A 27,883-nucleotide genomic window follows, 5' to 3' on the forward strand; every position below is an offset into this window, starting at 1 on the left:
ACACTAGACTATACTAAACCAAACTAGACTAAGTAGACTATACTAGACTATACTAGACTAACTAGACTACAGTAGATTACACTAGACTATTCTAGACTATACTAAACCATACTGGACTAACTAGACTATACCAGACTAACTAGACTATAGTAGACTACTCTAAAATATAGTAGACTAACTAGACTACAAGGACAGAATAGAATAAAGTGCTACCTTGCCATTCGTAGCTGCCTGGAGACCCCACGATGATCTCAGTCTGTGTGATAGCTGCAGAAATTCCCACATTACACATAACCTCATCCTTCAACTGTCCAAGATGGCTGTTAAAAAATACACACACACACACACACACACACACACACACACACACACACACACACACACACACACACACACACACACACACACACACCCTCTATATTAAAACCAAGCATTAATACAAAGATACACTCTTGTCTCAGGTGTTCTGTCATTTCTGCCTGTATCATTCTACCTGTATTTTTCTGCCTGTATTATTCTACCTGTATTTTTCTGCCTGTATTATTTCTATCTGTATTTTTCTGCCTGTATTATTCTACCTGTATTTTTCTGCCTGTATTATTTCTATCTGTATTTTTCTGCCTGTATTATTCTACCTGTATTTTTCTGCCTGTATTATTCTACCTGTATTTTTCTGCCTGTATTATTCTACCTGTATTTTTCTGCCTGTATTATTCTACCTGTATTTTTCTGCCTGTATTATTTCTATCTGTATTTTTCTGCCTGTATTATTCTACCTGTATTTTTCTGCCTGTATTATTTCTATCTGTATTTTTTCTGCCTGTGTTTTTCTACCTGTATTATCCATCCACCCATTCATCATCTGAACTGCTTATCCTGCTCTCAGGGTGGCAGATTCTGGAGCCTATCCCAGCAGTCATTGGGCGGCAGGCGGGGAGACACCCTGGACAGGCCGCCAGACCATCACACAGGGCCCACACACACACACACACACACACACACACACACACACACACACAATCACACCTAGGGACAATTTAGTATGGGCAATTCACCTGACCTACACGTCTTTGAGTCACCTGACCTACATGTCTTTGAGTCACCTGACCTACATGTCTTTGGACTGTGAGAGGAAACCGAAGCCCCCGGAGGAAACCCACACAGACACAGGGAGAACATGCAAACACCACACAGAGGACGACCCCAGTTGACCCCCAAGGTTGGACTTCCCCAGGGCTCGAATCCAGGACCTTCTTGCTGTGAGACAACCGCACTAACCACTATGCCACCTTGCTGTGACCTGTATTATTTCCGCCTGTATTATTTCTATCTGTATTTTTCTATCTGTATTATTTCTGCCTGTATTATTTCTACCTGTATTATTTCTGCCTGTATTATTTCTGCCTGTATTATTTCTACCTGTATTATTTCTGCCTGTATTATTTCTACCTGTATTATTTCTGCCTGTATTATTTCCGCCTGTATTATTTCTGCCTGTATTATTTCCACCTGTATTATTTCTGCCTGTATTATTTCCGCCTGTATTATTTCTACCTGTATTTTTTTCTGCCTGCATTTTTCTACCTGTAGAAGAGGAAGCGAGTGAAGACAGAGCAGAAGATCAAATGGTGGAAGTTGAAGAAGGAAGACTGTTGTGTGGAGTTCAGGGAGGAGTTAAGACAGGCACTGGGTGGTAGTGAAGAGTTGCCAGATGGCTGGAAAACCACTGCAGAAATAGTGAGGGAGACAGCTAGGAAGGTACTTGGTGTGTCATCAGGACAGAGGAAGGAAGACAAGGAGACTTGGTGGTGGAATGAGGAAGTACAGCAAATTATACAGAGGAAGAGGTTGGCAAAGAAGAAGTGGGATAGTCAGAGAGATGAAGAAAGTAGACAGGCGTAGAAGGAGACGCAGCGTAAAGCGAAGAAAGAGGCAAAGACAAAGGAAAAGGCGTATGGTGAATGTATGACAGGTTAGACACTAAGGAAGGAGAAAAGGACTTGTACCGATTGGCTAGACAGAGGGACCAAGCTGCAAAGGATGTGCAGCAAGTTAGGGCGATCAAGTATAGAGATGGAAATGTGCTGACAAGCGAGGAGAGTGTGCTGAGAAGGAGGAAGGAGTACTTTGAGGGGCTGATGAATGAAGAAGATGAGAGAGAGAGAAGGTTGGATGATGTGGGGATAGTGAATCAGGAAGTGCGGTGGATTAGCAAGGAGGGAGTGAGGGCAGCTATGAAGAGGATGAAGAGTGGAAAGGCAGTTGGTCCTGATGACATACCTGTGGAGGCATGGAGGTGTTTAGGAGAGATGGCAGTGGGTTTTTAACTAGATTGTTTAACACAATCTTGGAAAGTGAGAGGATGCCTGAGGAGTGCAGAAGAAGCATACTGGTACCGATTTTCAAGAACAAGGGTGATGTGCAGAACTGTAGCAAGTTGATCAGCCACAGTATGAAGATTTGGGAAAGAGTAATAGAAGCTAGGTTAAGAGGAGAGGTGACAATCAGCCACAGCATGAAGATATGGGAAAGAGTAATAGAAGCTAGGTTAAGAGGAGAGGTGTTGATCAGCAGCAGCAGCAGTATGGTTTCATGCCATGAAAGAGCACCACAGATGTGATGTTTGCTTTGAGAATGTTGATTGAGAAGTATAGAGAAGGCCAGAAGGAGTTGCATTGCGTCTTTGTAGATTTAGAGAAAGCTTATAAAAGAGTGCCGAGAGAGGAGGTGTGGTATTGTATGAGGAAGTCAGGAGTTGCAGAGAAGTATGTAGGAGTGGTGCGGGATACGTATGAGGGCAGTGTGACAATGGTGAGGTGGGTGGTTGGAATGACAGATGGGTTCAAGGTGGAGGTGGGATTACATCAAGGATCAGCTCTGAGCCCTTTCTTGTTTGCAGTGGTGATGGACAGGTTGACGGACAAGATCAGGCAGGAGTCTCCATGGACGATGATGTTTGCAGATGACATTGTGATGTGTAGTGAGAGTAGGGTGCAGGTGGAGGAGAGCCTGGAGAGGTGGAGGTATGCACTGGAGAGAAGAGGAATGAAAGTCAGTAGGAGCAAGACGGAATACCTATGCGTGAATGAGAGGGAGGACAGTGGAATGGTGAGGATGCAAGGAGTAGAGGTGACGAAGGCGTATGAGTTTAAATACTTGGGGTCAACTGTCCAAAGTAACGGGGAGTGCAGGAGAGAGGTGAAGAAGAGAGTGCAGGCAGGGTGGAGTGGGTGGAGAAGAGTGTCAGGAGTGATGTGTGACAGAAGGGTACCAGCAAGAGTTAAAGGGAAGGTTTACAAGATGGTAGTGAGACCAGCTATGTTATATGGTTTGGAGACAGTGGCACTGATGAAAAGACAGAAGGTGGAGCTGGAGGTGGCAGAGATGAAGATGATAAGATTTTAACTGGGAGTGATGAAGAAGGACAGGATTAGGAACCAGTATATTAGAGGGACCGCTCAGGTTGGACAGTTTGGAGACAAGCAAGAGAGACAAGACTGAGATGGTGTGGACATGTGTGGAGGAGAGATGCTGGGTATACTGGGAGAAGGATGCTGAATATGGAGCTGCCAGGGAAGAGGAGAAGAGGAAGGCCAAAGAGGAGGTTTATGGATGTGATGAGGGAGGACATGCAGTTGGCTGGTGTGACAGAGGAAGATGCAGGGGACAGGAAGAGATGGAAACGGATGATCCGCTGTGGCGCCCCCTAATGGGAGCAGCCGAAAGTAGTAGTAGATTTTTCTGCCTGCATTTTTTCTACCTGCATTATTTATGCTTGTATTATTTCTGCCGGTATTATTCTGTCCCTAAGTGTTCAGGGTAAGGACAACACATCAACCCAGATCCAGCCAAATGGACTCAGATAGACAGGTAGCGAGTGGAAAGACAGTCCTTCAGTAGAAATGGCTTTATGGTTCACTGAGACAAACAGCAACAGAACCACTCGGCCGATCTGGCACTTGTGCTTTTAAAAATCTGACTCGTTTACTTTGTGTTAATCAGTAACACCCAGAATCATTTTATTTGTCCAAGTATGTTTACACATACAAGGAATTTCACTATGGTTTAGTGGCTCTCAATGTCCTTACACAGAATAACAACCCAATACAACAATCTCCAGGAATATACTAATATCCTCAGGAATAAGCTTAATATATATCAAATATAATATATATAATATAGCAAAATGTAACTATGTATATAATATATATATAATATAGCAAAATGTAATAATGTATGTAATATAATAGCAAAATTAATCATGTAATTATTAATATTAATTAATATAAGTAAATAACATTAATATAGTCTGCCAGCTGTTTCTGGCTTCTGCCTTTGTGAGAGTCAGTCTTGAGATCGATAACTGCTGTTTATTCTCTTACATTTTCTTCTCTATATTCTGCCATAAAATCTTCATTTGTACTGCTGATCAGAGATCACAAAAGCCAGCCAAGTCAGGATACTTGAGTTTGCCAGAAAGATGTGTCGGCATTGATTAACTGTCTCTGTCCCTTACCTGTGAGGAGTAATGATGAGATTTACAGCAGGCTCACCTCAATGAACCGCTGGCTGGCTCCTCACTGTAATGAGCAGGGATTCGGTTTTGTTGATAACTGGCCTTCTTTCTGGGGCCACTCTTACCTGCTGAAAGTGGACGGCATTCAGCCTACTGGGGACGGCATTCACCCCACTGGGGACGGCACCGCTCTTTTGTCTAGCAATATAGAAGCTATCTGTGTTTACGTTGACACTAGGGAATCATCATATAGCAGGTTGGGGTGATTAGAGAGCGTGCTAGTTTTAAATCCAGTGTGGATGTGGAGTCAACTAGTTTATTTAATATGTTTAGTCAGGGAATTTCTCATAGTGTAGATTATCAGATTGGCAGCTTGGTCTATAACATTGAGACCGTCTCCCTATCCTGCTGTATTGCTCCCAAGCGCTCCTTTCCAAAATGTATGAATCACAATAATCCAGTAACACAGTAAGACAAAATTTTTCGAAAGTTTAGCTCCCTGAAAAAAAAAGAGAGATTATGATAGACAATGTCCCCCCGTGGACCCACCACCTGCTGGAATGAGCACTGGGGTAAGGTGCAATGCAGGAAAATATGGGGACCAGGGCGTGCCAACTTCCGGTGCCGACTGGTCCTCAGGATGTGGAATGTCACCTCTGGCAGGGAAGGAGCCTGAGTGTAGGAGGTGGAGCGGTACCAACTAGATATAGTTGGGCTCATCTCCACAATTTGCATGGGCTCTGTTACCAAATTCCTGGAGAGTGGCTGGACTCTACTTTTCCGGAGTTGACCAAGGTGACAGGGGCCAGGCAAGTGTGGGGATAACCACAAGACCCCGGTTGAGCACCACCGTGTTGGAGTTCTCCCTGTGGAATGAGAGGATCGCCTCTATACGACAATGAGTCACTGGGGGGGAAGGCTCTGACCATTGTGTGTGCTTATGCACTGGATAGCAGTTTGGAGTATCCAGCCTTCTTGGGAGTCTCTGGGTGGTGTTCTGGATAGGGTTCCACCTAGAGACTATGTATTTCTGCTGGGGACTTCAACACTCACGTGGGCAATGATGAAGAAACCTGGAGGGATGTGATTGGGTGGAACGGCCTCCCCGATCAGAACCCGAGTGGTGCCTTGTTATTGGACTTCTGTGCGAGTCATGGATTGGCAATAACAAACACCATGTTCGAACATAAGGTAGTTCATAAGTGTACTTGGTACCAGAACACCTCAGGCCGAAGATTGATGATAGACTTTGTGGTTGTATCATCAGATCTACAGCCATATGTTTTGGACAATCAGGTGAAGAGAGGAGCAGAGCTGTCAACTGATCCCCACCTGGTGGTGAGTTGGATCAGATGGCGGGGAAGGCTGCCGGACAGACCTGGCAAACCAAAACAGGGTGAACTGGGAATGGCTGGTGGAGGCCCCAGATGCAGCAGGTATGAGCTGTGGTCAAAAGGTCATCGGTGTCTGCCGAGGCAGCAACCCAAGAACCCACTGGTGGACACCGGTGGTGAGGGAAGCCGTCAGGCTGAAGAAGGAGGCCTTTCGGGCTTGGTTAGCCCAGGGATCTCCTGAAGCAGCAGACAGGTACTGGGAGGCCAGAGGGGCTGTGGCTTCGGCAGTTGCAAAAGCAAAAACTCGGGTGTGGGAGGAGTTCGGCGAGTCTATGGAGGAGGACTTTTGGTTGGCCTCAAGGAAGTTCTGTCAAACCATCCGGCAACTCAGGAAGGGGAAGCAGGGCTTGACTCAGGCTGTGTTCAGCCAGGAAGGGGACCTGCTTACCTGGACTGGGGATGTTGTCAAGTGGTGGAAAGAACACTTTGAGGAGCTCCTAAACCCGGCTAACACATCCTCAGTGGAGGAGGTAGATTCTGAAGACTCAGGAGAAGCCCCACCCATATCCTTGGCAGAGGTCTCTGAGGTAGTTAAGAAGCTCTTTGTTGGCAAGGCGCCAGGTGTGGATGGGATTCACCCTGAGATGCTGAAGACTCTGGACATTGTTGGGCTGTCTTGGCTGACATGCCTCTTCAGTGTCACGTGGAGGTTGGGGACAGTACCTGTGGAGTGAAGACTGGCGTGGTGGTTCCTATATTTAAAAAAGGGGACCGGAAGGTGTGCTCCAATTATTGGGGCATCACATTGCTCAGCCTACCCGGCAAAGTCTACTCTAGGGTGCTGGAAAGGAGGCTCCGACCGATTGTCGAACCTCAGATCCAGCAGGAACAATGCGGATTCCGTCCTGGCCGTGGAACAACGGACCAACTCTTTACCCTTGCGGAAGTGCCGACGGAGGCATGGGAGTTTGACCAGCCAGTCTACATGTGTTTTGTGGAATTGGAGAAGGCTTATGACCATGTACCCCGGGGCACTTTGTGGGGGGTACTGTGGGAGTATGGGGTACCAGGGCAGTTGCTACAAGCCATCCTGTCCTTGTATAACTAAAGTCACAGTTGTGTCCGCATTCTCAGCACAAATCAAACACGTTTTCGGTGGGTGTCGTACTCTGCCAAGGTTGTCCCTTGTCTACGATTGTTTTTTTTCTTTCTTTTTTTCTCTCTAATTTTTCCCCCCAATTGTATCCGGCCAACTACCCCACTCTTCCGAACCGTCCCAGTCTCTGCTCCACACCCTCTGTCAATCCAGGGAGGGCTGCAGACTACCACATGCTTCCCCCAATACATGTGGAGTCACCAGACACTTCTTTTCACCTGTCACTGGGGAGTTTCGCCAGGGGCACGTAGTGCGTGGGAGGATCACACTATTCCCCCCAGTTCCCCCTCCCCCCTGAACAGGTGCCCGTGACTGACGTGAGGAGCTAGCTAGTGCAGAGATCAGGACACATACCCACATCCGGCTTCCCACCCGCAGACACGGCCAATTGTGTCTGTAAGGATGCCCGAACAAGCCGGAGGTAACACGGGGATTTGAACAGGTGATCCCTGTGTTGGTAGGCAGCGGAATAGGCCGCTACACTACCCAGATGCCTTGTCTCCGATTCTGTTTGTGATATTCATGGACAGGATCTCAAGGCGCAGCCAAGGTGAAGAGTGTGTCCGTTTGGGGAATCTCAGAATTGCATCTCTGCTCTTCGCAGATGATGTGGTTTTGTTGGCTTCATCAGAACGTGACCTCCAGTGAGCACTGGGGCGGTTTGCAGCTGAGTGTGAATTGGCTGGGATGAGAGTCAACACCTCCAAGTCTGAGGCCATGGTTCTCTACCGGAAAATGGTGGATCGCTCCCTCCGGGTAGGGGATGAGTTGTTGCCTGAAGTGAAGGAGTTCAAGTATCTTGGGGTCTTGTTCACAAGTGAGGGTAGGAAGGAGCGAGAGATTGACCGGTGGATTGGTGCAGCATCAGCAGTAATGCGGACGTTGTACTGGACCGTTGTGGTGAAGAGGGAGCAGAATTGGAAAGCAAAGCTCTCAATTTACCAGTCAATCTTCGTTCCAACCCTCACCTATGGTCATGAGCTTTGGGTAGTGACCGTAAGGGTTAAATTGCAGATAAGAGTGGCTGATATGTGCTTCCTCCATAGGGTGAGGAGCTCGGACATCCAAAGGGAGCTCGGAGTAGAGCCGCTGCACCTTCATGTTGCAAGGAACCAGTTGAGATGGTTCGGGCATCTGATTAGGATGCCTCCTGGGCACCTTCCTTTTGGAGGTTTTCCGGGCTTGTCCAACTGGGAGAAGAAGAGTTCAGGGTCTACCCCTGGGTAGACCCAGAACTCGCTGGAGGGACTACATGGCCAATATGGCCTGGGAACGCCTTGGGGTCCCCCAGGAAGAGCTGGAGGGTGTTGCTGGGGAGAGGGGCATCTGGAAGAGTGCCCTACTTGGCTTGCTACCACTGCAACCCGACCCCGGAGAATCAGAATCAGAAACACTTTATCTGTCATTTCATTCCATGCACCTGTGCACATGAAATGAAATATCCAAAGGAATTGAATCAAGTGCAACTGGACTTGGTATATATCTGTGAAGACATTACACCTCTCATCCAAGAGGCTTCATCAGTTCGTGCCTTTCTGACTAGACCAAGCTAGTCTAACTGGCTGCTCATGAAACTCAGATATTTTTGCTCTTTGGAGTCGTTATCAGAGCTAATGATGTCCATGGCTGTTTGTGTTCCGATGTGTAGCAACGCCCGTCGTTATCAGAGCTATTGTTCAGAGTTATTGTTTCTATTGTTTCTGGGGTCTCCGAGAAACTCGGGAGAATTTTCAACAAACACCGCATCCCGGTATACTTCAAACCCAGCAACACACTCCGACAAAGACTGGTTCATCCCAAAGACCGTGTACCACACACCCGGAAAAGCAATCTGGTGTATGCTGTACAATGCAATGAGGATTGCACTGACCTATACATAGGAGAAACCAAACAACCACTACACAAACGGATGGCCCAACACAGAAGGCCACACTCCTCAGGACAAGACTCAGCAGTCTATCTACACCTAAAGGAGAAGACACACTCCTTCGAGGACAGCAGCGTACACATTTTGGACAGAGAAGATAGATGGTTTGAAAGAGGGGTGAAGGAAGCCATCTATGTGAAACTGGAAAAACCATCCGTCAACCGAGGAGGAGGTCTGCGACATCACCTATCTCCCACTTGCAATGCCGTCCTTTCATCTCTACCCAGGAGACTCAAGAAGCCTAGCCTCCAAGAACAGTCGGTCACTAACGGCTGCAACGACTCATGACCACTGAATGGAGCACTAACGAAGTCGAAACTAACACCCCCAACGACCGTCGCTGCTTAACATCGGATCACAAAGTGCCATGCACATCAATAGCTCTGATAACGACGGGCGTTGCTACACATCGGAACACAAAGAGCCATGGACATCATTAGCCCTGATAACGACTCCAAAGAGGGTAAATATCTGAGTTTCATCAGCAGCCAGTCAGACTAGCTTGGTCTAGTCAGAAAGGCACGAACTGATGAAGCCTCTTGGATGAGAGGTGAAACGTCTTCACGGATATATACCAAGTCCAGTTGCACTCGATTCAATTCCTTTGGATAACCATGACCTGGATGAATGAGAATATTCACAGACACGTTGTGGAACAATTTGGGTCTGACACCCTTAAAATGGTGAGGGAATATGAAAGGATGTCTCGGAAGATTGCAGACTACAGAAACCACTTGCGATTCAATCTGAGATGCAGACAACACAGGCTCATACCCACTAGCCTGCACCTGTGTACCACAATGAAAGGACATAGAGCAGACAGAATCATAGAGAAGGCACAGAATCAACTCCTGAATGAAAGAGTGAGACAGGTCCATTTCACTATTGAAGGGCTGAAGGAGAAATCTGACCAACTACTTCAGCAAATAACATCTCACTTGCCTGGTGCAGTCTTGGAGAGGATCACTGATTTCACCAGGAAAGCCCAACTATCTCAACACCACAAAACCAAAGAAAGGCAGACAAGGAAGTTTCAAAACTTACAGCGACGAACCAACAACACTAGCCATGCAGATATACTTACCTGGAGACAAAGGACAGAACATCCCACACAAAACAGAACGCAGGACAGATGGATCAAGAATCTGTCGGACAAGGTACTTACCCAATCAGAGAAGGAGGTCTTAGCCAAAGGACTGAACTTCGCCATGACACCCAAACAACTACCTATAGTTGACCTCATCACATCCACAGAATCAGCCATAAGGAAAAACAATCTAACGGAAACCGAGGCAGAACAGCTTAGGTTAAAGGTATCAGCAGCTCGGTCCAATGCGAAACTCCCTCCTTCCAACCCAACCATGGAGGAAAGGAAAGCCGTGACAGCCCTGAGCAAGGACGAAAACATCACTATCCTTCCAGCAGATAAGGAGAGATGCACGGTTATCCTCAACACAACAGACTACCACGCCAAGATCACGTCATTACTCAGCAACACCGACACCTATGATGAACCTCTGAGACGCGATCCAACTAGTGGTTACAAGAGGAGAATAATAGAGTACCTACAGAAACTAAAGAAAGGAGGAACCATTGATCGGATACAATACCACCGTCTCTACCATCAAGATAACATTCCATGCATATATGGACCCCCTAAGATCCATAAAGATGGAACCCCCCTCAGGCCCATCATCAGCAGCATAAACTCGGTCACGTACAACATTGCCAAACATATAGCCAACATCTTGACCCCTTTAGTGGGCGAAACACCTCACCATATCCAAAACTCCATTGACTTTGTGCACAAGGTCCAAGGCGTAAAACTGGAACCGAATGAAACCATGGTATCCTACAACGTGACCTCGTTACGTTATTCACCTGCATCCCAACTATGGAGACTTTGGAAACTGTCAGGTAACGCTTGCTACGGGACGACACCCTCCACAATAGGACCAACCTCAGCCCAGACCAGATTTGCCAACTACTGGACCTTTGCCTGAACACTACATATTTCCAATACAGGGGCCAGTTTTACAGACAGAAACACGGCTGTGCAATGGGCTCACCGGTATCGCCCATTGTGGCCAACTTATATATGGAAGAGGTAGAACACAGGGCCCTGAACTCCTTCAGAGGAACACCTCCGAACCACTGGTTCAGATATGTGGACGACACATGGGTCAAAATCCAAACACAAGAGGTGCAAGCATTTACCAAACACATCAACTCAGTGGACAAGAACATTAAGTTCACAAGGGAAGACGTAAAGAACAACAGTTTGCCCTTCTTGGACTGTGACGTCCACATTGGGGAAGACAGGAGCCTCCACATTGGGGTTTACAAGAAACCTACACACACAGACCAATATCTACTTTTCAACTCACACCACCCTCTGGAACACAAACTGAGCATCATCAGAACTCTGCAACACAGAGCTGACAATGTGCCCAGCAGCACTCAGGCCCAACGAGAAGAACACAAACACCTGAGGGGAGCTTTAAAAACCTGCGGCTACCCCAGTTGGACCTTTGTGAAAACTGCAACACGTTCCAAAAAGACCAACCGGGTGAGCGACGAGGAGAAAAGGAACAGAAGCAATAGCACAGTCATCCCGTATGTTCCTGGGGTCTCCGAGAAACTCAGGAGAATTTTTAACAAACACCGCATCCCGGTATACTTCAAACCCAGCAACACACTCCGACAAAGACTGGTTCATCCCAAAGACCGTGTACCACACACCCGGAAAAGCAATCTGGTGTATGCTGTACAATGCAATGAGGATTGCACAGACCTATACATAGGAGAAACCAAACAACCACTACACAAACGGATGGCCCAACACAGAAGGCCAAACTCAGCAGTCTATCTACACCTAAAGGAGAAGACACACTCCTTCCAGGACAGCAACGTACACATTTTGGACAGAGAAGATAGATGGTTTGAAAGAGGGGTGAAGGAAGCCATCTATGTGAAACTGGAAAAACCATCCCTCAACCGAGGAGGAGGTCTGCGACACCACCTATCTCCCACTTACAATGCCGTCCTTTCATCTCTACCCAGGAGACTCAAGAAGCCTAGCCTCCAAGAACAACAGTCGGTCACTAACGGCTCCAACGACTCCCATGACCACTGAATAATGAAGTCGAAACTAACACCCCCAACGACCGTCGCTGCTTAACATCGGATCACAAAGAGCCATGCACATCATTAGCTCTGATAACGACTCCAAAGAGGATAAATAACTGAGTCTCATCAGCAGCCAGTCAGACTAGCTTGGTCTAGTCAGAAAGGCATGAACTGAGGAAGCCTCTTGGATGAGAGGCGAAACGTCTTCACAGATATATAGCAAGTCCAGTTGCACTTGATTCAACTCCTTTGGATAACCATGACCTGGATGAATGAGAACATTCACAGACATGAAATGAAATGAAACATTGTTTCCCCCAGCCCACAGCAGTGCAACACAAAGACAAAAACACATCCAAAAACTACAATAACTACAAGAACACATATATCCAAACACATACTATATCTAAAGAAAAATAAATCACTGTGCAGGAGAATGAACACCAGCCAGGATGACTGTCGGAACTGCTGGTCTGCATGGGCTAGCAGTTAGCTTAGCCTGCCCCGTTTCTGCATCCTGTCAGACCGTCCTTGGTGTTTCCTCTTCGGATGCAGCTCTGATCAGGGCCATGGTCCTTAGGCCCATAGGATGTAGCAGACCAGGCTCCCTCAGTCGTTGCAACGCTAGCTCTCCCAGCCAGACACCTTCAACACACCTCCCCGCACTCCACACAATGATATTAAAAACACAGTCAAGGCCAGGCATGGCCACCGCCAGACCGCTCTCTGTGTTATCGGAACCGCCGGTCTGCATGGGCTAGCAGTTAGCTTAGCCTGCCCTGCTTCCACATCCTGTCAGACTGCGCTCAGTGTTACTTCTTTGGCACAGCTCCAGGCAGGGCCGTGGTCCTGGGCCCACAGGATGCCGCAGACCAAGCTCTCCCAGCCAATCCAGCACCAGCTCTCCCAGCCATCAAACGAAGACAAACTTAGATGCAGACGTGGACAAAGACACTGCACGGATAGTACTGGGTGAGGCCACTGCAAACGTTAATTCATGCTGCCATCTTCCCACACTGGTACTGGGTGACGCAAACAGGAATTTGCACCGCCATCTTCCCACACCAGAAGCGGAAGTGGCTGATGATGAGAAGAGCTGAGATGAGAGCAGATATATCAGATACTGAATTTTCAAACCAAGTGTTTACATACAACACACCTTTATCTTCCTGATTGGTTTACTAGTTTCCCATTGCTCATGTTATCCTGCACCTTTGCTTTTGTTTTGGAGCAACACTGATCCAACATGCCAGAACTCTGCCTCCATGAGTTGGAAGTCTGTCAGATGTTAATCTATTCAGGGGAAAAGTTCAAAGTCTGACTATGTATTTACACCAAAAGCCAAAGGTCCTACTAAAGCTAACTGCTCTGTCAGTCATCTGTCAGTCATCACTAGGGGGTGGGACTTTCTCTCCACCTATCAACTGCAGGTTTCTCTGGGGGGAACGTGATGCCCGAGGCAACATCATGGTGAAAACCGTAAACCTCTGCATTTAGTGGTTTGTTCTGCTTTGTCAACTGAGGGCTGATTTCTCAACTTCATACAATCAATTTTCAATCCATGTGATGACACTTAAAGTCAGTGATCTGTGTGTGTGTGTGTGTGTGTGTGGGTTGTTCACAGCTGTTTATTGTTGTGTAATTCCGTGCATCTCAAATTCTGTGGGTTTGACAAAACTGAATTAAGATTTCAATAATCACACACACACACACACACACACACACACACACACACACACACACACACACACACACACACACACACACACAAACACACACCCACATGCACGTGCCTACCTGCAGAACTGGTTCGGGTTCTGCCAGTGTAGGTCATCCGGGTCGTACTGCAGGTTGTTACCACGGATATAACACCTGCCAATCATTTGTCTCAATCTGAATGAACCATAGAACTTCACAAACCTGTGACCACAGGCCTACGGGGCGAGAGACATAGATAGAGAGAGAGAGAGAGAGAGAGAGAGAGAGAGAGAGAGAGAGAGAGAGAGAGAGAGAGAGAGAGAGAGAGAGAGAGACAGACAGACAGACAGACAGACAGACAGACAGACAGACAGACAGAGAGAGAGAGAGATATTTGAGATTTTCAAAAGCATTTATTAAAAAGACGGGAAAAAATTCCATGGCAAAAAAATACTGTACAGCACAGTTAAGGGAACAATTTCATCACTTACTTAAAAATGGTATTAAATATTAATTCTTCACCAGCCACAGAACAAATTGCATCATTATAGCACCACTTTTTGATAAAATCACCTATGTTACTCATTCCTTTAAAAAATGTAAAATCAACCCAGACTCTGGCTTTCACCAACGAGATGGGAACAGGAAGTACTTCCTGCCCTGGCCTGTTCTCCACCCTGTTGTTCCTGCTACTGTAGATGGAAACAGGAAGTACTTCCTGCCCTGTCCCGTTCTCCACTCTGTTCTTCCTGCTACTGTAGATGGAAACAGGAGGTACTTCCTGCCCTGGCCTGTTCTCCACTCTGTTCTTCCTGCTACTGTAGATGGAAACAGGAAGTACTTCCTGCCCTGGCCTGTTCTCCACTCTGTTTTTCCTGCTACTGTAGATGGAAACAGGAAGTACTTCCTGCCCTGGCCCGTTCTCCACTCTGTTCTTCCTGCTACTGTAGATGAAAAACAGGAAGTACTTCCTGCCCTGTCCCGTTCTCCACTCTGTTCTTCCTGCTACTGTAGATGGAAACAGGAAGTAATTCCTGCCCTGGCCTGTTCTCCACTCTGTTTTTCCTGCTACTGTAGATGGAAACAGGAAGTAGTTCCTGCCCTGGCCTGTTCTCCGCTCTGTTCTTCCTGCTACTGTAGATGAAAAACAGGAAGTACTTCCTGCCCTGTCCCGTTCTCCACTCTGTTCTTCCTGCTACTGTAGATGGAAAACAGGAAGTACTTCCTGCCCTGTCCCGTTCTCCACTCTGTTCTTCCTGCTACTATAGATGGAAACAGGAAGTACTTCCTGCCCTGGCCTGTTCTCCACTCTGTTCTTCCTGCTACTGTAGATGAAAAACAGGAAGTACTTCCTGCCCTGTCCCGTTCTCCACTCTGTTCTTCCTGCTACTGTAGATGGAAACAGGAAGTAATTCCTGCCCTGGCCTGTTCTCCACTCTGTTTTTCCTGCTACTGTAGATGGAAACAGGAAGTACTTCCTGCCCTGGCCTGTTCTCCGCTCTGTTCTTCCTGCTACTGTAGATGAAAAACAGGAAGTACTTCCTGCCCTGTCCCGTTCTCCACTCTGTTCTTCCTGCTACTGTAGATGGAAAACAGGAAGTACTTCCTGCCCTGTCCCGTTCTCCACTCTGTTCTTCCTGCTACTGTAGATGGAAACAGGAAGTACTTCCTGCCCTGGCCTGTTCTCCACTCTGTTCTTCCTGCTACTGTAGATGAAAAACAGGAAGTACTTCCTGCCCTGTCCCGTTCTCCACTCTGTTCTTCCTGCTACTGTAGATGGAAACAGGAAGTAATTCCTGCCCTGGCCTGTTCTCCACTCTGTTTTTCCTGCTACTGTAGATGGAAACAGGAAGTACTTCCTGCCCTGGCCTGTTCTCCGCTCTGTTCTTCCTGCTACTGTAGATGAAAAACAGGAAGTACTTCCTGCCCTGTCCCGTTCTCCACTCTGTTCTTCCTGCTACTGTAGATGGAAAACAGGAAGTACTTCCTGCCCTGTCCCGTTCTCCACTCTGTTCTTCCTGCTACTGTAGATGGAAACAGGAAGTACTTCCTGCCCTGGCCTGTTCTCCACTCTGTTCTTCCTGCTACTGTAGATGAAAAACAGGAAGTACTTCCTGCCCTGTCCCGTTCTCCACTCTGTTCTTCCTGCTACTGTAGATGCGAACAGGAAGTAATTCCTGCCCTGGCCTGTTCTCCGCTCTGTTCTTCCTGCTACTGTAGATGGACAGTTTGGCCTCCCCTACTGCCAGATTAAGTAGTTGCCACTTGGAGGTGTCAGGTTTTTGTAGCCAACTCCCAGAATGAAGACTATCTTAGACCACCATTCACCAAAGAGTCTAAAAGCAGTCTTCAGTGTATAAAAAGGGTTGCAGAGTCTTTTGCATCTATAAAAAAAAATGAAAGACAGTTTCCACTTCATCACAAAATGGACATTCACGTGAAACTCTGGGGTTGATCACAGAGATAAAACTATTCACTGCAATGGCACCATGGAGAATTCTCCTTTGTAAATCACCAGTCCTTTTCTTGAGAGGTGGTTTATATAAAACCCTCCATACTGGTTTCACCTCACTGCCCACATCTAGTTCTTGCCTCCACACTGTGTCAACTCTCCCACCCAGTTTACATTTGTTCAGAGCTTTCACGTAACAATTGCATACAGTGTTTCCTTTAACTGTGTACAAGTTCACATATATGCGGTCCATTACATTTAATAGAGGTCCTGAGACTCCATCCAGATTTGGAAAAAAAAACCCAGCTCCGGAAAGGGATCATTATCATTAGGAGTGTCCATTCCACCACTGTACTCCTGCAGCATCATTAACTCCTCCTCCGTCAGTCTCTCAATCCACATATTTAAAATGTCCCTGGTCTGTTGAATAGATCTCTGCCCGAGAAGAGAAGCCACAGCCTGGGTGTCGGGCAGTCCAGGACCAGCTATATCCACTATTCTATTCAGAGTGACCACTCCAGTGGTGCATAGCATGCTGGTTAGACCCGGTGTTGTGTTGTCCTCAACATCCATTCTGGCCCCATTAATAAGAGGCTCTTCCAATAGCCAGTGCAAAGAGCTTGTAGGTTCCAGTCTCTTCCATCTGAATAAATTCCATGTCTTGAAAAGTGCCTGATAAAAAGGAGGTAATTCACATACTTTTAAAAAACTTAAATCCATTAAAAACAATGCAGTTTCTAAGCCCAGACCAGCTGTCCTCCTCAAGATGCTGCTTGTCAAATCTCTCCAAACAACATCTTTTAGACCTGTAAGATATCTCTGTACAAACTGTAATCTGAAAGTAGCTACTCTGCTTTCTATGTGTACTAGACCTTGTCCTCCCTCCTCTTTTGGTAAGAACAACACACTCTGGGGCACCCAATGTAACTTGTCCCAGAAAAAAAATCCACAAAGATGGCTTGTATTTTTTGTGTTAGGCCTTTATGTGGCTCCATGCAGGCCAACATATGCCACAGAGCAGAAGCAATCAGGTGTTTAATGACTAGTGCCCTGCCTCGAAAGGACATTTGTGGCTTCAGCCATTTCCATTCGTTTAACCTTCCTTCTATTCTCTCTACCACGCCCACCCAGGTCTTCTGAGCTATGGTCTCATTGCCAAGGTACACCTCCAGATATTCAAAACCATGCTTCTTCCATGTCAACCCCCGTGACATAGTGGGTAGCCCACCCCTCCAACTCCCCACTGCCAGTGCTTCACTCTTTTCCCAATTGACCTTTGCAGCTGATATGGCTCCAAAATCTTTAACAATGCCCTCCAGTTTTTTGATCTCTTCCAGGTTTTTGACAAAAATAATATCATCTGCATAAGCTGATAAACTATGTATTTTGTTAAAATCCTTTAAAAACAGCTCTTCAATACTACCCCTTACTTTATATAACATGGGTTCAATAGACAAAGAATACAACACCCCTGAGAAGGAAGAGCCCTGTCACCCCCCCCCCCCCATGCACTTTAAAAGGGGCACTTAGACCGCCATTAATTTTCAGTACACTCTCAATGTCCTGGTACAAAACCTTGATCATAGCTATGAGTCCTGGGCCGAGACCAAAATTCTCCAAAGTCTTCCAGAAGTAATGGTGCTCAATCCAGTCAAAAGCTTTTTCCTGGTCCAGAGAAATTAAACCAGTGTCAAAGCCCAAAGAACTAGAGATTTCCAAGATATCTTGAATTAAGGACACATGGTCCAGAATGGACCTACCAGGCACACAATACGTCTGATCTTGGTGAAGTCTTTTGCCTCTCTCAGTCTGTTTGCCAGCACTTTGAAAAGGATTTTATAATCTGTACAGAAAAGAGACACAGGACGCCAGTTTTTAATCTCCTGTAGATCTCTTTTCTTTGGTAAGAGAGTAACGACTGCTCTCCTGCAGCTTAGCAGTAGCGACATGTCTTTAAAACTCTCATTAAAAACTTTTAAAAGATCTCCAGCCATCTCCTTCCAGAACTCTTTATAAAACTCCACTGGAATCCCATCAGTGCCGGGGGCCTTTCCCCCTTCCATCCCATGCAGGGCTGTGAAAAGTTCTTGCAGAACCAGTGGTCCTCCAAACTCAGCATTGATTTCTTCCGGGACTTTGGGCAAATTTTCATAAAAGTATCTAAGCAGTTCTTTGTCTTCTGCATACTCACTGCTGTAAAGCTCTGAGTAAAAACACACTGCTTGCCTCCGTATTGCATTAGAGTCTCTAAGTTCTTGTCCTCTAGCAGAACGCAGAGCATGAATACACTTGCTTTGCCCATTCTTCTTCTCCAGGCCAAAGAAAAACTTGGACGGTGCATCCATCAGCGCTGAACTCTGAAACGTGACCGGACCAGCGCCTCCTGAGCCTTAGTGCCCAGTAGGTCTGTAAGAGCAGAACTTTTAGACTTGAGATCTTCAATATAATCTCTTTTTCCGGTGGATTCTGTTGAACTCTGCAGTTCCACAATTTCAGTCTTTAGATCTCACATAGATCTGATAATGTCCCGTGTGAGAGTGAGAGTGTACTGCTGACAGAGCTGTTTTATCTCTATTTTCCCACAATCCCACCACTGTTTCAGAGATGTAAAATCTTATTTTCTGCTCTTAAAACCTCTCCAAAAAAATTAAACACATCCTTAAAATTAGCATCACATAGTAACGCTGTGTTAAAATGCCAGTATGAACTTTTAGGCTTTAAATTGGTGATTGAGACATTACAGGTGACCAGACAGTGGTCAGTAAAGCCAACAGGTACCATTCTGCACCATTTAAAAATGTTAAAATGATGTTTAACACAATGAAACCGGTCTAACCTAGCTAAGGATATTAAATTCTCCCTAGTGTGAGCCCAAGTGTATTGTCTTTTATCACCATCCATCCTCCTCCACACATCTACTAAATCCTGTTTCCAGTAGTTGTCTCAGTGCATGCTGTGATGCACCATGAGGTTCTAAGGGATTTCTGTCAATACAATCATTTTCGGTACAATTAAAATCTCCTCCTAGAAATAAAAAATCCTCAACATTTATTTTACTTAAAACGGCGCTTAGAACTTGTAAAAATTTTACTCTGTCGGGTCCTACTGTAGACGCATACACAGTCATCAAAACGATATTAAAATGTTGGAAAGTTGCCCTCACTACCACCAGTCTGCCCTCCACCACCTGCTCTACTTCAAATTACACTGGTGCAAAGTTCTTGGAGAAGAGAATGCCCACTCCACCACTCGTTGTGCTCTTATGACTCAGCACCACCTCTCCATCCCATTCTCTCTTCCAGTCAGACTCATTAAAACAATCCCTGTGAGTCACCTGTAGAAACATCACATCAGTTCTTTTGAGGCTCATCAGCTCGTACAGTAGAGACCTTTTTGCTGCATCTCTTGCCCAGTTAATTTTCAGCGTGCTGATGTTAAAGTGACTCATTGCACAAAATATTAAAAGCACATATAACAACAACGCTGACTTAAATCCAGGGTGTAAGATCTTATTCATCATCATCTCCATTATCTAACTCTTGTCTGATTCTCTGAACAATTCTCTTCAGTCTATACACCTCCTGGTCAGTGAAACCTCCCGTCCCTCTGCTGCTCATCTGCACCTTTGTAGAGTTAGTGAACAGCTCTTTGTCAGAGGAGTGATTCTCAATTATTACTCCCTTCAAGTTCTTAGTTTTCTGTAAGAACAGTTTGACATTACTAACACTGTAAGCTCCTTTGGTTCTGCGGCTAGCAGCCACATCACAGTCAGAAGAGTCACCCTCCCTACCAATAGCAGAGTCCTCCTCCATACTGGATCCAGACTGTGTCTATATGTTTTGCTACTCTCTTTCTTCTCGTCTTACTTGCTATCCCTTTCTCTGCCTGTGCATTTCCACTGTTACTTTTAGATTTCCTTTTCAGTTGTGTCACTCTTAAGGCCTCATCTTTCATCTCACTTTCACTTCCTCTCAACACTACATCCGCTGCAGCACATCCACTTTCACAGTCTTCCTTTCGTTTTGCAGCCGCCCAGTGTTCAAAGTATAGCATGGCCTTTGGGGGAGCCCACTTTTTGAAAAAATGTTTTCACTGATGGGGGCGGGGCGCTTGCGCGTGCCTCAAAAAGAAGACTTACAAAGATGCAACAGCTGCAAGTGTATGGCCTACTTGCTTTATGCCAGCACCTTGTATAGGCTAAATAAATGTATACTCTTATACTCCCTCTATAAAAATAGGCTATAAACAAAGCACATCAGGCTGCCTACAATCGAGTACATCATCAACAGTTAAAGTTACCCGTCACAGGCTACAGAAGAACACCATAATTCCTCCGTTCAATTAAGACATCGAGGGTCACGTAGACCTATAGCAACCCAGCCACAACACATTGGGAATAACATGCCTTACCTTCATACAGAATGGACCACAGAGGCCTGGGGTCAGCTGCCTTTGCTGTTCGCCCAGAAATACATGAAGTGGACGGGCGATGACCTGCCTTAATCCAAGATGTGATAAAGGGCATTGGGTCAAAACTCTCCAACGGGGGTCCATTAATATCCAGAAAAAGGAGCAATGAGAGACTGTTTTCATGCAACCTATTGCGGGTCTTGCTGTCAGTATCATTGATGGGAGGAAAATCCCCTCTTACACTCAGCTGAAATGGGAAGGTATGTTCTACTCGCTGTACAAAGCTTTTCCAACGTTTTGCCTGGTGCTCTGTCTGGTAGTAACTCCTCGACCGCCTATCTGGCTTGTTCTCCAAACATTTTGGCAAGTGCCTGTACTTATTTTCTCCATACAGAATCAAAGCATTCCGATCCTGTGGCCAAAAGTTCTTGTCCAGGGGTTTCAGCATCTGTAGGAGGTCTGATTCTGGCATTTGCCTTGTGAGATTGTCGATCAGATTGATAAAACTGATTTCGGTTAATCTTGCCAGTGCCCTTAACTAGTTGAACAGCTCTAAACAGCTCCAGGGGACGTACGCTGTTCAGCCTTCTGTGTGGATTTACCTCCCCTCGCTTCCGTTGCTTTCAGTATATCAATAAGCTGCAGAATGTGGTGACTGGCATCCACTAGAGCAGCGGTCGGGAACCTATGGCTCGCGAGCCATATATGGCTCTTCCGGTGACGGCATATGGCTCCCAGACAATTTTGAGTTGAAAATTTTTTTTTTTCAAAAAAATCAGTTTGGAACTGATTTTAAAATACTTGTGATATTTCTTAATAATACTTGTAATTTTAAAGTAAACAGAAATTAGTTTTGAAGATAAATTTCACGGGTCACGGGTCACCCGTGGGTCGGGTCGGGAACCAATGGCTCGCCAGCATGTCCGGGTCATTGTAAAGGTGAAGAAATCAATTTTATCAGATAGCCAACTAGTTTATCCGCTTCAACCCTTGTAACGGAAAAGATGGCGAAAAGAAAAAAAGACGATGATTACCGTGCATTCCAGGCTGCGTGGACAGAGGAATTTGCATTTGTGGAGAGAGCAGGATCTGCGGTATGTCTAATATGCAATGATAAAATTGCATCGATGAAACGGTCAAATATAAAGCGGCACTTCGATACGCACCATGCTTCATTTGCATGGAAATCTCCAGCGGGGGCCAGCAGCAGGAAAAGGGCATGCGAGGAGCTACAGCGGAGAGTGCAGACGAGTCAGCAGCAACCACGTGTGTGGACCAAGCAAGGTGACGGGAATTCCGCTAGCTTTGCGGGGGCTTTGGCAATAGTAAGGAATGGAAAGTCATTCACAGATGGCGAGTATGCCAAAACATTCATGCTTGATGTGGCCAATGAACTGTTTGATGACTTCCCAAATAAAGACAAGATAATTAAACGAATAAAAGACATGCCCCTGTCAGCAAGAACTGTGCACGATCGTAGCATCATGATGGCAAATCAAGTCGAGGAAACACAAATGAAGGACATAAACGCCGGGACATACTTTTCTCTCGCGTTAGATGAGTCAACAGACGTTAGCCATCTATCTCAGTGCAGTATCATTGCCAGGTATGCTGCAGGTGACACACTGCGTGAGGAAAGCTTGGCTGTTTTGCCAATGAAAGGGACAACAAGAGGAGAGGATTTATTCATGTCTTTCATGGAGTTTGCTAAAGAAAAAAAACTACCGATGGATAAACTTATTTCTGTCTGTACTGATGGTGCACCCTGTATGTTGGGGAAGAACAAAGGATTTGTAGCGCTTCTCCGTGAACATGAAAAGAGAGCCATCCTAAGTTTTCATTGCATCCTGCACCAGGAGGCGCTTTGCGCTCAGACGTGTGGCCAGGAGCTTGGTGAGGTGATGTCGCTGGTCATTCGAGTGGTCAACTTTATTGTTGCCCGAGCTTTAAATGATCGCCAGTTTAAAGCTCTGTTAGAAGAAGTTGGGAATCATTATCCCGGTCTGCTTTTACACAGCAACGTGCGTTGGTTGTCAAGGGGGAAGGTGCTCAGCCGTTTTGCAGCTTGCCTGAGTGAAATCCGGACTTTTCTTGAACTGAAAGGCGTCAAGCATCCTGAGCTAGACAACACTGACTGGCTCCTGCAGTTTCACTATCTCGTGGACATAACTGGCCATCTGAACCAGCTCAATGTGAAAATGCAACGTACTGGAAATACAATCTCATCCCTTCAACAAGCAGTGTTTGCATTTGAAAGCAAGCTGGAAGTCTTTCTCAGGGACATTGAAACAGGTCGTCTTCTGCACTTTGAAAGACTGCAACAATTTAGAGATGCATGCTTAGCAAGTGACTCCACTCAACATCTGGATCTCCAGCAGCTAGCTGGCTTTACGTCCAATCTCCTGCAGTCATTCAAAGCACGTTTTGGAGAATTTCGTGTGCGCACTGGTCTTTTCAAGTTCATCACTCATCCACATGAGTGTGCAGTGGACAAAATCGACCTGACATGCATCCCCGGGGTCTCTATCGGAGACTTTGAGCTGGAAGTTGCTGACCTGAAGGCATCAGACATGTGGATGAGTAAGTTCAAGTCACTTAATGGAGAGTTGGAAAGTCTTGCGCGACAGCGAGCAGAGCTGGCGAGGGAACACAAGTGGACAGAAATTAAAAATCTTCAACCTGAAGACCAGCTGATTCTTAAAACTTGGAACGAGCTTCCTGTGACATACCACACAATGCAGCGTGTGAGTATTGCTGTATTGACCATGTTTGGCTCTACATATGCATGTGAGCAGTCATTCTCGCATATGAGGAACATTAAGACCAACCTACGCTCACGTTTAACTGATGGAAGCCTCAACGCCTGCATGAAGCTCAACCTCACCACGTATGAACCAGACTACAAGGCCATCAGCAAAACCATGCAGCACCAGAAGTCGCATTAAAAGTAAGACATATTTAATTTATTATACGTTAAAAATACTATATGGTTCTCAATGAAATATATTTAGAAATATTTGGCTTTTATGGCTCTCCCAGTCAAAAAGGTTCCTGACCCCTGCACTAGAGTGATGTCTCTTTGCTGACATTTCAGTGACAGGTCCTGTACCTGACGGGGTATGTCCGTCATGCAAGCCAGACCAAGTAAAAACCCAGAGTTAGTGAGGTGTTTGTAAGCGCCAGGAATTTCTTCCTCTCGGCGTCATTGCGAGATGCATCCTGGCTTGCAGTTTTGAAGTGGCGCGCTAAAGCAGGGTAGTTATTCCAGCGGTCCCAGGGCTTGCAGCAGGGGACTCGGTCATGCTAACATCACTAGAACACGACTCCTTAGTGAAACCAAATTTCATTAAACTGCCATGTTTCTTTTTGACATGGCTATTGATGCTAAGTGCAAAAATAAAATGCTAAGGCCTCAGCCTCCAACGTTTATATTTTTTTCTACGAATCTTTGAGTTAACGTGTAAACATGAGTGGAGCTTGATTTGCACGGCAGCGCCGCCACGCCTTGATGGTCATGCCAAGAATAGCACGTGTAGTTATCTTTATTGAAGTGAACTGGTGTTAAATCGCCGTCATGAATAAATGAATGACACATTCGCAATGTGCCACAACCTGCCCCATGACCAGAGGGCAGTCCTCCACTGAACAAGAGAAAGCCCACAACCTGCCCCACGACCAGAGGGCAGTCCTCCACTGAACAAGAGAAAGCCCACAACGTGCCCCACGGCCAGACAGCAGTCCTCCACTGAACAAGAGAAAGCCCACAACCTGCCCCACGACCAGAGGGCAGTCCTCCACTGAACAAGAGAAAGCCCACAACCTGCCCCAAGGCCAGAGAGCAGTCCTCCACTGAACAAGAGAAAGCCCACAACCTGCCCCAAGACCCTAGAGGAATCCTCCACTGAACAAGAGAAAGCCCGCAACCTGCCCCACGGCCAGAGGGCAGTCCTCCACTGAACAAGAGAAAGCTCACAACCTGCCCCAAGACCAGAGAGCAGTCCTCCACTGAACAAGAGAAAGCTCACAACCTGCCCCAAGACCAGAGAGCAGTCCTCCACTGAACAAGAGAAAGCCCACAACCTGCCCCACGACCAGAGAGCAGTCCTCCACTGAACAAGAGAAAGCCCACAACCTGCCCCAAGACCAGAGAGCAGTCCTCCACTGAACAAGAGAAAGCCCACAACCTGCCCCACGGCCAGACAGCAGTCCTCCACTGAACAAGAGAAAGCCCACAACCTGCCCCACGACCAGAGGGCAGTCCTCCACTGAACAAGAGAAAGCCCACAACCTGCCCCACGGCCAGAGGGCAGTCCTCCACTGAACAAGAGAAAGCCCACAACCTGCCCCACGGCCAGAGGGCAGTCCTCCACTGAACAAGAGAAAGCCCACAACCTGCCCCAAGACCAGAGAGCAGTCCTCCACTGAACAAGAGAAAGCCCACAACCTGCCCCACGGCCAGACAGCAGTCCTCCACTGAACAAGAGAAAGCCCACAACCTGCCCCACGACCAGAGGGCAGTCCTCCACTGAACAAGAGAAAGCCCACAACCTGCCCCACGACCAGAGAGCAGTCCTCCACTGAACAAGAGAAAGCCCACAACCTGCCCCACGGCCAGAGGGCAGTCCTCCACTGAACAAGAGAAAGCCCACAACCTGCCCCAAGACCCTAGAGGAATCCTCCACTGAACAAGAGAAAGCCCACAACCTGCCCCACGGCCAGAGAGCAGTCCTCCACTGAACAAGAGAAAGCCCACAACCTGCCCCAAGACCCTAGAGGAATCCTCCACTGAACAAGAGAAAGCCCACAACCTGCCCCACGGCTAGAGAGCAGTCCTCCACTGAACAAGAGAAAGCCCACAACCTGCCCCAAGACCAGAGAGCAGTCCTCCACTGAACAAGAGAAAGCCCACAACCTGCCCCAAGACCAGAGAGCAGTCCTCCACTGAACAAGAGAAAGCCCACAACCTGCCCCAAGACCAGAGAGCAGTCCTCCACTGAACAAGAGAAAGCCCACAACCTGCCCCAAGACCAGAGAGCAGTCTTCCACTGAACAAGAGAAAGCCCACAACCTGCCCCAAGACCAGAGAGCAGTCCTCCACTGAACAAGAGAAAGCCCACAACCTGCCCCAAGACCAGAGAGCAGTCCTCCACTGAACAAGAGAAAGCCCACAACCTGCCCCAAGACCAGAGAGCAGTCCTCCACTGAACAAGAGAAAGCCCACAACCTGCCCCAAGACCAGAGAGCAGTCCTCCACTGAACAAGAGAAAGCCCACAACCTGCCCCACGGCCAGACAGCAGTCCTCCACTGATTAAGAGAAAGCCCACAACCTGCCCCACGGCCAGACAGCAGTCCTCCACTGAACAAGAGAAAGCCCACAACCTGCCCCACGACCAGACAGCAGTCCTCCACTGAACAAGAGAAAGCTCACAACCTGCCCCAAGACCAGAGAGCAGTCCTCCACTGAACAAGAGAAAGCCCACAACCTGCCCCACGGCCAGACAGCAGTCCTCCACTGAACAAGAGAAAGCCCACAAACTGCCCCACGGCCAGACAGCAGTCCTCCACTGAACAAGAGAAAGCCCACAACCTGCCCCAAGACCCTAGAGGAATCCTCCACTGAACAAGAGAAAGCCCACAACCTGCCCCACGGCCAGACAGCAGTCCTCCACTGAACAAGAGAAAGCCCACAACCTGCCCCAAGACCAGACAGCAGTCCTCCACTGAACAAGAGAAAGCCCACAACCTGCCCCACGGCCAGACAGCAGTCCTCCACTGAACAAGAGAAAGCCCACAACCTGCCCCACGGCTAGAGAACACTCCTCCACTGAACAAGAGAAAGCCCACAACCTGCCCCACGGCCAGAGAGTAGTCCTCCACTGAACAAGAGAAAGCCCACAACCTGCCCCACGGCCAAACAGCAGTCCTCCACTGAACAAGAGAAAGCCCACAAACTGCCCCACGGCCAGAGAGCAGTCCTCCACTGAACAAGAGAAAGCCCACAACCTGCCCCAAGACCAGAGAGCAGTCCTCCACTGAACAAGAGAAAGCCCACAACCTGCCCCAAGGCTAGAGAGCAGTCCTCCACTGAACAAGAGAAAGCCCACAACCTGCCCCACGGCCAGACAGCAGTCCTCCACTGAACAAGAGAAAGCCGGCGTGATCTTAATGCCGTGCTTCCTGGTCAGTTTGGACAGATCCATGCCGGTGACTAGCTGGTGACAGCAAATGCTGGCCGACTACAAACACACACACACACACACACATACCCCTAAAAACTCCCTATCTACACACCAAACCAACAAACAAACAGTACATTACACACTATTTACAACATTTACAAAAAAGACAAAGATAGAAAAAAGTTTGAAACACACACACTCCGTAAAGGTCACAAGAAACACTCACACACTCCCTAAAGGTCACAAGAAACACTCACACACTCTGTAAAGGTCACAAGAAACACTCACACACTCCGTAAAGGTCAAAAGAAACACTCACACACTCCGTAAAGGTCACAAGAAACATTCACACACTCTGTAAAGGTCACAAGAAACACACACACTCTGTAAAGGTCACAAGAAACACTCACACACTCCGTAAAGGTCACAAGAAACACTCACACACTCCGTAAAGGTCACAAGAAACACTCACACACTCCGTAAAGGTCACAAGAAACACTCACACACCCTGTAAAGGTCACAAGAAACACTCACACACTCTGTAAAGGTCACAAGAAACACTCACACACTCTGTAAAGGTCACAAGAAACATTCACACACTCCCTAAAGGTCACAAGAAACACTCACACACTCTGTAAAGGCCACAAGAAACACTCACACACTCCATAAAGGTCACAAGAAACACTCACACACTCCGTAAAGGTCACAAGAAACATTCACACACTCTGTAAAGGTCACAAGAAACACTCACACACTCTGTAAAGGTCACAAGAAACATTCACACACTCTGTAAAGGTCACAAGAAACACTCACACACTCTGTAAAGGCCACAAGAAACACTCACACACTCCGCTCACTCAGTCACACCCCATCCACTCAGAGAGAGAGAGAGAGAGGGAGAGAGAGAGAATGAGAAAGACAGAGAGAGAGAGGATTTATTTTGACTTTTAAAACCAGTTTTTATTCAACACACTTTTAAACAAGTTCAACAACAATCTTAACAAAATTATTTGACAAAAGAACACTTGACATGTTTTAGCAAGATGAACAATATGAACAAAGAGAAATCACTTCCATCACT

The 27,883-nt window shown here is 46.9% G+C and overlaps 1 protein-coding gene across 1 annotated transcript in view; it reads right to left on the reverse strand.

Moving 5' to 3' along the window:
- The window catches only part of LOC130119133 (integrin alpha-3-like), a 143,917-nt gene that overhangs the window by 94,758 nt on the left and 21,276 nt on the right, over positions 1–27,883 (reverse strand). The window contains exons 4-7 of the mRNA XM_056287550.1: positions 13,860–13,996; positions 12,140–12,149; positions 5,133–5,150; positions 214–301 (exon numbers count right to left, since the gene is read on the reverse strand). Coding sequence (XP_056143525.1) covers positions 214–301; positions 5,133–5,150; positions 12,140–12,149; positions 13,860–13,996 — 253 coding nt within the window. The remainder of the gene's footprint in view (positions 1–213; positions 302–5,132; positions 5,151–12,139; positions 12,150–13,859; positions 13,997–27,883) is intronic.

The sequence above is a fragment of the Lampris incognitus genome, chromosome 10, assembly GCF_029633865.1.
Source record: "Lampris incognitus isolate fLamInc1 chromosome 10, fLamInc1.hap2, whole genome shotgun sequence".
Lineage (NCBI taxonomy): Eukaryota > Metazoa > Chordata > Actinopteri > Lampriformes > Lampridae > Lampris > Lampris incognitus.